Raw genomic sequence first — 11,876 nt, 5'->3', positions numbered from 1 at the left:
TCTGGACAATTTATCATCCAGCAATATTTATTGTGACAGACCTACTAATATGTTTTTTGTAATGATTTATCATGCAAACAAACTTTTTCAAGTGTGATTTTAATTTCGTTTCCATACCAAATGTGTGCCAAACTTTGTCACTAATCCATTTAAGTCAAAAACACACAACTTTGTAGTAGCCGTTTCCATTTAATAAGAAACAAAATTAAAATCAAATGTAAAAATGTTTGTTAAATCCTTAAAAAAAACAATGCGCCATAATCCTCCTGTGACTTCCTATCGTCGTCTTCTTTGTGGTTTCTACCAGTAGTAATATCCGGTTGTTGACCATTTGACTCGCGTGATGCAAAAAAAGTGAAATAAACCAATTTTGATCAGACTGAAAAAAAAAAAAAAAAAAAACACTATCAAAGCGCCAAAATATATGTTTTTTAAATTTGTTTTTCGAAGCTGGCGTGTTTCCATTAAGCAGATTTATTTTCAAAGTATTAAATTGCGCATTTTGTCAATTTAAACGCAGCTAGTAACTCTTTCAAGTTCATATAAATCTGCTGCACACATTTTAAAGATAAAGCTGCTTAATCATGTGAACAGATCTTCAAATTCATTGTCAACTCACAAGTTAACACTTCATTACCGCACAGATGATTAAGTTTGAACAATTTATCTGAGACGTTAGTGATGCCGAGGTGATAAATAAAATTTTCTGCTTCAATAAATGTTACCCATAATCATAAATTCATCAAAAACAAACTACCAAGAGAAATAAAATTATCTGAAACTATTAAGTAAAGGGATATGAAATAGTTTCTTTATGTGTATGAAATCGAAGCAGGAAGTTTAAAGTTTACACGTTTAAAATTATATTAATTGCTTTCATTTAAAAATTAATTATATTACTATTAATGCTGCTCCTACATGTAATATATGGCTGTTTTATTATTATCGCTAATGTATGGAAGGTGTAATAAGCTTCCATTGTGTTGTTTATCATCTGTGTTAGCTTCCCTGGTTGCTAGCCTGCACAAGGCTGTTTATTTTACCAACAGACATCTAGCCGCATGTTGCATATATTAGCTTCTAAAACAGTGTTATCCAAACAGAAAAACTAATTTGTGTATGGGAGTTTCATTAACTTTTCTAGAATATCATTAGAAAGACTTCTTAGATCAGAAAAGAACAAACTTTAAGAGGTTTTTGTGATGGTGAGCTTTTAAAAACATAGCACCCGCTCATTCCCAGTCAGTTTTATGCAATTCATTCAACTCCGCCACCAAAGTAACAAAATAACAATCCCAACAGTTTATATTTCACTTGAAACATCCAACTGGTCCAGTTCAGGGTTTGCTCACCGACTAGAAATGGCTTTAAACAGATAGAAGAGAACCGATCCTGAATGAAACCCATCGAAGGTGAATGGAACTCATAATCTCTCTGGACTTTATGAAACAGGGTTTCTGCACTATTCTACAAAAATGTTTTTAATTCGATACTTTTCGAAGCGCTGCCCATACGTGTGCTGGATTTACCACTTTGCTCTTAGCAATACATCACAACACAGGAAACAAATAAAAAATTAAAATAAAAAATAATAATCAGGCTACAACTATTATTATAGCTTTCTGGGAACTGAACATCTTTTTCTCCTAAACCCTCAAACCCTGACTGAAGGTGGAGTTAAGCTAATGCAATAAGACATGTAAGCCTGAAGGCCAGGGGTGTCCAACGTGAGGCCCACGGGCCATTTGTGGTCCTTGGACTTATTTTGTGCGGCCCCCAACTGCAGTTCAAATATGATTGAAATTTGACCCGTTTATGCAGACAGAGACTTTCAATTCGTAACCAAGGTGAAAAAATGTTTCCGACACAGGAAATTTAAAGTACAACACAAAGTATTTGTGGTTTTAGAACCAAGTTTTAACAAAAGGTAAAACCAAGAGACTTTTACTGAAAAGCCAACTTTGCTGCACCCAGAATTATCTTTTATTCTTTCTTAAACTCAGCTAAAAATAGCAAACGGTTTGAAACAAAGTAACCCAGTTTCTGTTCTTATTACTGAAAATTTATTAAATTGAGCCCAAAGAAACTGAAAACTGGACTTTGTTCTTTTAATACAAACATGCAAAATCTACGAAGGAGTATTAGGGTCTTATAAAATAAAAAAGTAGCAGATTTCTGGCAAAAACCTTAAAACATTTGAGGGTAATCTCAGAAATTTTCTAGAAAAAACAAGAAAAAAAATTAATAAAACTTTTAGATTAATATCAGGAACTTTCTACAAAATTTTTTAATTGAAATGTCAAAACTTTTCTTTTGAAAAATTTAAAGTTTTCTAGAAAATGTCTCAGATTAATGACAAGATTTCTGAGTTTTTGGCAAAAATGTGATCTTTTTTTCTATCTACAAAGGTCCTGATACTGCCAAGTTTTGGATCTATAATATGTGAAGGCTACTTTATTTGACTGATTTTAGGTTGGGTGTTTTTGGCCTTTTGAATCTATATTTTCGACCTACGTGACGATACGTTTGGACACCCCTGCTTTAAGTGCTGTTACCACCAAATAATGAAAAAAAAAAAAAAAAGTGTTAAGCGTTGGTTTGAGGAATGAGCTAACTAATCTCCTCCTCCTCCTCCTCCTCTCCCCTGAATTTCCCTTTCTCCCATTTCCTCCTGTATTTAGGTGGAGGAAGCTCCATGGCTGGCCATGCTCGGCATGCTGCCAACCATAGCGGCTGAGCCAGCCATACCTGAGGTTCCTCCCATACCTGGAGGACTGTGCTTGGTAGGTGAGGTCATGTCGGCTCCACGCCCCTGACCCGGGCCGAGGGTCTGCGGGGCGTGGTGGGCGTGCTGCAAGGCGTGGCGGTCCAGCAAGGTGCGGTGGGTGAATGCCCTGTGGCAAACATTGCACTGGAAGGTGCGCTCGGCACGGTGGGTGCGCATGTGCACGTTCAGGGAGCTTTTCTGCGTGAAGCGTTTGCCGCACATGGTGCACTGGAAGGCCCGGACGCCAGTATGCACCACCATGTGTTTGAGGAGGTAGTCCCGCAGGGAGAAGGAGCGCCAGCAGATGGAGCACTGATGAGGTTTCTGACCTAAAAGACAAAATAAAGGTTTACTCAGTTCAAAGGAATGCATGTGTAAATTAGCAGAGTTGGGTAGTAATTAGTTACTACGTCTGTCACAATAACAAATTCTGATGGACGATAAGTTGTCCCAGAAGTTATCGCAATAAATGATAACATTGATCTTTTGAGACCATTTTCATGTAATATAATGGTACAAACTTCCAGAAAACTGTAAAACAGCCGAAACACTGAGTTCCTGTGAATCCAGTGTTTCTCTAAACCCAGCTGTTTAGAGTTTCTTTTGTGCCAGAATAAATGAAACACTAATCAACATTTTTGATGGGTAAATGACAAAAAACATGTTTTAATTGTTGATTTTTGAGTTTTTATGATAAAGCACTTTGAAAAGCCTTGTTGATGAAATGTGCTGTACAAATACAATTTGATAACAATAATGCAAGAACACATTTAGAAACACTTTATTTGAATGTGTGTTCATAAGACTGACGTAACACCTGCTATGAACATGAAGGAATCTTCATGAATGTTTATGACTGCTGTCATGATGTGTAATTTTGTAAATAATGACACTTTTATTGCAAAGTTTCACTAAAAGCTGCATTAAAATTAAATTAAAAGTGTCAGCTTTGCATTATTCTGTAGATTTTTAATGCAAAGTTACAATATAACTGTCATTATTTACCAAATGATGTATCATGACAGTCAAACATTGATGACGACTCCTTCATGGTAATCACAGCTGTTCTGTCATGTTCATGTCAGTTTTATGCAAACCTCTTCAAATAAAGTGTTACCACAGATTCTGAGATCAACAAACCTCTGAAGAACATTTTACACTGGATGTGGAAGACATTTTAAATATCCTAAGTAAATGAATAAAATGACAGAAACAACAATTAAACTGAATTATAAATTCTGTAAACAAAACTGTCCTTCAAAAACAGGTCTAGTTGAGACCAGTGAACCAGACTGAAAACTTTTATCATCCAGTTTTGATAGAAATGGAGAAAAGAGAACAACAACAAATTGCACAAATGGAAATTATTGAGCAATAAATTGATTTAGTGTTTGCGTCTACATTACCTGAAATCAATCAAAGGGTTCTAGAATTAAGTCAGATCATTGTGTAATCAAAAGTTTTTTCAGTTTTCCACTTTGTGCATTTTAATTTGAAAAACTTTTGGGACAATTTATCATCCAGCAAAGTTTGGTTTTAGTACAGAACTCACCCGAGTGGATAAACATGTGCTTGCTGTAGTTCTTCCTGGATCGCAAAGATTTGCCACAGTGCGTGCAGTCGAACGAGGTCTCAGATCCCTGGGAGGAAGGAGAGGGCCCTGCCGAACAGGAGGACGCTGAAGAAGTGGGGACGGGGGTCATCGGCGCTGGGGGCGGAGCCTGTTGGGACGGCTCACTTCCCGCCATGTTGTCCATCCCTCCCATGGGTCCTCCCACGTAGAACGGGGGAGGCTGCGAGTGGCTCACTGGGTACTGGAAAAGAAGCTATGGAGGAATACGGACAGATCATCGTAAGACAGGGTTTATGGCTGAAAAACCTGCCACAATATAAGCATTTCATATCGATAATGATCATTTTATTGTTTTAAATATATGAAACACTGACAGTGACGTGACTTTTCCTCTTCTATCCACTGTTTTCACTCCTTGCCCATTGTTTTTATACATTTTTAAGCAGTTACGGCGGCGAAACCTTAAACTGCTGCTGTGCCAGTCACTCAACTGTTCTGTTGTTGCTAGGTAACCAAAGAGTGAGTGAGTTGCTAGGGAACCAGAGTGAGTGAGTTGCTAGGTAACCAAAGAGTGAGTGAGTCAGTTGAATCCACCACATAGCTTAGTTGCCTAAAGCCTTTCCTTTACCTAAATCTCCCAGAATGCCTTGTGGTTCTGGGTCAGATTTCAGTGAATGTACATATATTGATTATTGACTATTCCTACAGTTGTATTTTCTGTTGATATTGATCATATGTCTATCTCAGTATATACTGTTATTTGATTTATTGTCTAACATGAGTAAAAGCTCAGCACAAACTATTAGCTTTGGTCTCTAGAGACAAACGTCTACAGCAGGGGTGTCCAAAGTGCGGCACAGGGACGATTTATAGCCGTCTGAAGGACTCTGAGCGGCCGCCCTGAGCTCATCTCTAGATTTTAATGCAGATTAACACTTTTAAATGTTATAGGGAAACATTTTCTTTTACAGATAAATCAGGATCAGAGTAACTTTATTGATCCCCAAGGCTAGATTGTTGATTTGTTGACAAGCTACTCCCATCCAAAGTGTTATATCTTCAACCAGATTTTTACAATTTTCAAACTTTAGTAAGATTTTCTTCAGTCATATTTGTCTTTGCAGTGTTGCCAATGTGTGACAGGAGGCACTGACCTGGTTGTTGATGGACTGCGAGGATGGAGGCGGAGTCAGCGGCTTGTTGACCCTTCCTCTGGGGTTAAACGCCATGGCTTGAGGAGGTTCACTCTGAGGCCAGAAACTCTCTGAGAAAACCCCATGGTCATCGTAGAAATCCTAAAATCCATACAAAAAGGCCACATAAATTATCTACAAAACAAACAGATGAATATATAAAAATCAAACATTTAATGGTTTTCATAGTTTAGCTTCAGCTCCTGGATTAAAACAGATCTACTGGATTTCATTTAAGGGCATCAAAGTAAAAGGGGCCGAATGCAAATTAACTCAGGATCTGATGATTAATTGAAGGATTCAATACATAAAAATTAAAAAATAAAAAAAATTCTTTGCCCTGATTCTTCAGTTGTTTCTTCGTTACGCTGCCTCATGATTTCAGCTGTTTCAAGGGGAAGATTATTGCGGTTGCACAAAATGAAGTTTTTCATTATGAACATAATGAACTTAAAAAAAAAACATGAACTGTTATACTGTTAGGTCTCCATCAAAAAAGAAATGAGTGGATATTTCATACAGTAAACTAAGTTTGCTTACATAATAAAAAATAAAAACAATAAAAATATAATCAGAACACCAAGTAGAGAACATATTTGCGGATTTGATATTTAACTCCATAAGAAATGCAATAATGATGAAGAACATAATTCAACTTTAGTGATGGTTCTTATCATATTCCAATCTGAATGTAATAAATATTATAAATATACACAAAGTCACATTTTATTTTTATTTACCAATAATTACATTTTAAAATGCAATTAGGAAAAGAAATGATGCTTCATGATAATTTCTGATAAATTTATTAGTCATTTTTGTTCTTAAAATAACCAAATTTCCACTAAACTTCATATTTTGGTCCGTCTGATTATGTCATTTTTAAATATTAAGTGATTGATAATTTGATCAGTTACTCAGTATTTGAGTAAACTTTTTACCTAATACTTTTTAACTCTTATTTGAGTCATTTCCTGGATGGCTACTTTTTACTTTTACTTGAGTGAAAATATGTTGAAGTAGTGCTACTCTGACTTGAGTACAATTATTGTACTCACCTCTGCATATTACACAATAATTAGAAATAAAAAACCCAAGCAGGTGTTTGTCAACCGATACCTTTTTTCTGTTTATGGCAATAAAAACCGACACAAACGAAGGAGAAAATCAGCCCGTCAAGACTCGTCTCCCACACAATATGAATGCAAATTGTGTTGATGAACCCTGCTTTTTCTCTAATTATCATTTCTAATTATGCATGTTAAACTAATTATCATCCCATTTACAATTTCTGCAGTTAATCATATCTATCGCCTTTGGCACCAACTGATTACAAAAAAGAAAGTAAAAAAAAAAGATTTTATTAACATGTTAATATTTCGTATATTCCACTTCCCAACTGATGCAAGGTTACAGCCATTTTCAAAGACCGAACCAGGTAAAGATGGCAGAAGGTCCGTCTGGCTCATATAAACAATCCATCGACAAAGTCAGGTAGAAAACAACTAAAACTGCAAATGTACCACATATGCAAGGGAACAAATGATTCACTGCACAAAAAAACTAAAAATCTTGCCACACATTTTTGGTCTAGTTTCTAGAGAAAATATGTTAGTACATTTGAAATAAGACAAAACTAACTTTTCAGCAAGAAATATTTACTTATTCTAAGTAAATATTTCCTTAATTTTGATGAAAAATTAATGTCAGATTATTTCACTTGTAGGAAGACATTTTTCCCATGTTATAAGTGAAATAATCTGCAAGTGGAGCCAGCATTTTTTTAAATCAATAGTAAGGAATTGTTGACCCATTTCTTGCTCTAACGTTAGTTTTGTCTTATTCTGAGTGTAGATATTCACACTAGGACCAAGACCAAAAATCCTCGGTCAGACTTGGTGTTTTTGCAGTCTAAGCATCAACGTTTGCACCATTAGCAAAGAAAAAAAACCTTCAATGCTTTCCATTCAAAGTCACAAACACAAGCCAATCAAAACTGGATGATTTTCAGCCCAACTGAAACAGACTAAACTAAAACATCTGATTTTTTTTTACCTTTCCTGCTCTATCCACAGTTTTCACTCCACTACATTGTTTTTTATTTTTTAAGTAGTTATGAGGCACAGTGCCGCAACCTTAAGCTGCGACTGCGCCAGTTACTCCACACGTTGTTGCTAGGTAACCAAAGCGCGAGTGAGTTGCTAGGTAACCAAAGAGTGAGTGGGTCAGTTGATTCCACCAACTTTTCTTCAATGAATATATTCTAAATATTTAATATTCTATCAAATGTATCATCTACTGACATTGATCACATGTCTATCATGATATATATTGTTATTGATTTATTGTCAATAACAAGGCCTGAGGTGTCAAATTCCAGTTCTCCAGAGTCTGCATGTTTTTTGGTCCAACACACCTGAATCTAATCACTGAATTAGCTCCTCGATATGCAAACAAATGCTCGAGTCCTGCTAATGACCTAATTATTTGATGCGAAGGCTGCAATTAACAACTGTTTTAGTAATTGATCATCCTGACAGTTAAATCGGATAAAAAAGTGGCATATTCCACAGATTTTTCATTTAACTACTTCAGTCTTTTTATACAGTATAAAAAATACATCTAAAAATACAAATAATTAAATTAATTTTTTAAAATAAAAAAACAAACATGTTTATTGCTTAAAGTACCGTAACGTTAGTGAATTTGAACCAGGTGAAGCTGAAACTATTCCACTTCAGAAATTTTGAGTAAAACGTATTTACAAATAAAATGTTTTTTTTCAACTTATAATTTTTATATTTCGTTGTTACATAATACAGAACAAAAAAGAACAAATGTTTAAAATGAATAAAATCAGAACACAGTGACAACTTCTTTTATTCCAACCTTATGGTGTTTAGTTCCTGCAAAGATTTCTAATCTAATCTGTATTAGATTAGTTATTAGATCTAATCTAAAATCTAATCCTCAGTCAGAAGCTTCTTCAGATTACCTGTAATACAGACCAGAGCTTTCCTGCCAACAGCCATCACCATCTCCAGTAACACTTTGAAAAATATGAATGAATGAGTTACAACATTTAATTTTCCTTTGGGATCAATAAAGTATTTTTGAATTAAACAACATCCATTTTTCCCACAGTTGTTCAGCTTTTGATTGTCGTTTTCTGAGAATAGAAATAAATCCCTCCGTCAAAGGTGTTTTTATCTTAAGTACAAAATGTATAGATATTTTGTGCAGTTTTGGCTTAATTACTGCCCTGAATATGTTGTTTTTTCAGCAGTTGCCTTTATTTGAGTCTAAATTAGTAAATTACTAAATTAGTAGACAATTAATTTGATTGTTTCAGCCTCATTTGATTCAGGTTTCTTGAGGCAGAGACACATCTAAAAGTTTCAGGACATTGACCCTCGAGGACTTGGAGTCATAAAATGAGATAAAACTGGTTTCTTTCTTTCAGACTGCTAGTTATTAACCACGCTATTCCCCAATTTGAGATGCAAAAAACTGCCTAAAATGTGAACTCTAAAAATCATTTTCTTTTTTTTTTCCTTCTACGTACTAATAAGCCACAACTTCCTTTACTTGATAAGACATCGTATTGGCTCATTTGCATAAAAAAACATTTAAATGAGCCCTAAAAGATCTTAACCTATGGGGATTATAGTTCAAGTAGCATAGAGATGAGTCAGAATGAACTTTGCTTTCCACCACGTCCTGTCTTGTAAAGAGAAAAGAAAAAGTGCTGAAAAAAAAAATATGTGAAGATGTGCCAGTTTGTGCACTTTACTTCATTTCTAATTAAGACTTGGTGCAGTGCTTCACAGAAAACTGAAGGCAGAGCTGAAACCTTTTGACAGAGTGGCAGCTCTTCTTTGTGTAGGCTGCAGTGTTCGGCACCATAAATAAGAAGATTCTTGGTAAAAAATAAATACAAAAGCCCTTTTTATGTATACATTTTCTGCAAAAATCCATGCTCCATATTTTAAATGCAGAAGCAATAGCCTTCTTCATGTAGCAGATGCTGAACTATAAATAAAAATCTCAAATTTTAGCCTTCAACTGCTGCTTTTCCTCATTAAAAATCAGCATACCTGTCCGAAGCTGGCCATGGAGTCCTGGGCGCCCTCCTGCTCTTGGTCCCGCCTCCCGTCCTCCAGGGAATAGACGGTCCCATCCGAGTCCTGCACGCCTTCATCTTTAACCACGACTCCCTCTCCTCCCAGCACCTGAAAACAGGAAGGTCCACGTCAATCCATGCAACAACTGACGACAGAGCTAAAAAAAAGGCAGCAGAAAAAAAAAAAACAAGTCAGTAAGGACAGTGGCACTGTCCAGGCTGCAAGCGGCTCCTAATGAGCGCCAGGCACTTACAGCTAATATGCAGAAGTCCATAGATTACCAAGGCTGCTGCTACTGGAGTTGAGACAATAGATACAATTGTGCAAAGTGGAGAAACATCTCTGCGATATACGCCAATGCAGTGCGAGAAGAGGGAAAAGCATATAAAGAAAGCAAAGGAAAACGTTGCAGCTCTGCATGCCTGAAAGCTGTAACCATAGCAACCCTTTCCCTTATCCCCCTACCTGGAGTCTTAGCGGCTGCCTCTGCTTGCGGCTGTGGCTCGCCCCCCTGTCTCTGTCTCCGTCTCTTCCCCGCTCCCTCCCGTCCAGGTCCTCCTCCTCGCTATAGCGGTCCATCCCCACCAGGTCGTCGGAGAGGTCACCAGCGTTGCCACGGAGGCTGTCCCTGCCGACGCTGTCCACGCTGCCCACCCCGGAGCTGCAGCCTGCAGACAGGCTTCCCGTGCTACTGGTGCCAGCTCCGTTGGCGGTCTGCGCCAGCAGGTCTCGCAGCTTGTACCGGACGTCCTGAGTGCAGCTGGAGGTCTGCTTCATGAGGACCGGGCCGGCACCGGGGGGCATCCCGTCTCCGCCGCACATCGAGCCGGGCCCCATCTCCCCCAGCGCCATCAGGCTAACAGTGCTACTTTGATCCAAGGGGCCCGGCCCACTGTCACTAACGCTGGAGCCCCCCAAGCCCCCGGCCATGTTGCTAGCCCCACATTCTGTCATGAAATTAGAGAAGTTTGCATAACCTCCAACGCCGCCTGCGCTACCAACAGAGCAGCTCCCACTGCTGCCGCTCTCCCTCCCTTTGCCCAGGCCACGCTCTTCCTGTTTTGGGAGAACTCCAGCAAGCATCCCTCCTCCGGCTCCTGTCCCTGCAGCTGCTGCTGCGGCTGCCGCTGCAGCTGCACTCGCCGCCTCCGCCGCCGCCTTCCTCTGAGAGATGATCTGGGTGCATTCATCAATGACCGTCTTGATCTGCAGGATGCTGGCAGCTGTCAGGATGCAGAGGGCCTGCGACTGCAGCACCACCAGGGAGCCGCTGTACATGAAATCCACGAGCTGCTTCACGGTTTCCGCGGGTACCAGCGGCGGCACGGAGATCTCCGAGTGACCCAGCAGGAGCTTGTCCTGGAAAAACGGGCTGCCGGCCGCCAGGACGCAGGCGTGGGCTCGCAGGGAGGCATCGTGTATCCGGACGGTCACGTCGCAGAAGAGGCCTTCGCGCCGCTGCGTCCGCAGGGCCTCCAGCACCGACTGGCTGGAGTTGTGCAGGTGGATGTAGTGCACGGTTTCCGTGCCGGACACCATGGCTGGGGGCGGAGAGTCGCTGGGAACTGGGTGGGGGTGGGAGTGGGGCTGGGGGAGGGGGGTCAGGTGCCTCGGGTTTTGCGTCAGCTTGAGGTGTGAGGAGGACGGAGAGGGAAACGGATGCGGTGCGCGGGGCCACAGAGCGGCGGCCGCTTCGGCTCAAAACGTCATGAGTGCGATGGAGGATCTGGGCGGTGAAGCGTAGGAGGAGCTGCGTCTGTTAACGTGCAGTCAGGCGGTCGTTCCAAACAGCTTCACTGTCATCTGGAAAATCTATAAAACACAGTCAAAATTTACATTAATGCATAAAGAGCATGACCGTTTACATTTCATAAACAGAAAAAAATTATCTGCATCTTTGAACAGAGTTGGGTTCAAAGATGAATAGTTACATTTATGAGAATATTTAGTTCTGTCTCAGTAATTTTATTATTAAGTATCTCTACTCTTACTCGAGTAAAATTTCTGGATTCTCTATTCACTGATTGAAAAACAAATGTTTTAACCAAAAATTCACCGGACACAGGCACACACCTGCAGTTTTTGTTAAAGTTTCATACATTTTTTGTTGAAAGAAACTTATTTGGAATTTTCTTCTTTTGTCTGACTGTTATTTTTCATTACTTATACGAATTATTGTATTTTTGCCCTTAAAATACTAAAATTTCAACTTAAATTTA

The 11,876-nt window shown here is 38.9% G+C and overlaps 1 protein-coding gene across 1 annotated transcript; it reads right to left on the bottom strand.

Annotated features, from left to right (window-relative positions):
• Positions 1–440: 440 nt before the first annotated feature.
• Positions 441–11,271, bottom strand: zbtb45 (zinc finger and BTB domain containing 45). The gene is made up of 5 exons (XM_015059422.1): positions 10,123–11,271; positions 9,631–9,765; positions 5,495–5,635; positions 4,320–4,593; positions 441–3,096 (listed from the first exon to the last, which is right to left on the bottom strand). Exons 1-5 carry the CDS (start codon positions 11,194–11,196, stop codon positions 2,678–2,680), a joined length of 2,043 nt encoding a protein of 680 aa, XP_014914908.1. The 5' UTR covers positions 11,197–11,271; the 3' UTR covers positions 441–2,677.
• Positions 11,272–11,876: the final 605 nt, after the last annotated feature.

The sequence above is a fragment of the Poecilia latipinna genome, unplaced genomic scaffold (genome assembly GCF_001443285.1).
Source record: "Poecilia latipinna isolate Pla-1442-1.1 unplaced genomic scaffold, P_latipinna-1.0 Scaffold1627, whole genome shotgun sequence".
NCBI classification, from domain to species: domain Eukaryota; kingdom Metazoa; phylum Chordata; class Actinopteri; order Cyprinodontiformes; family Poeciliidae; genus Poecilia; species Poecilia latipinna.
This window is presented reverse-complemented; position numbering and strand designations above follow the sequence as displayed.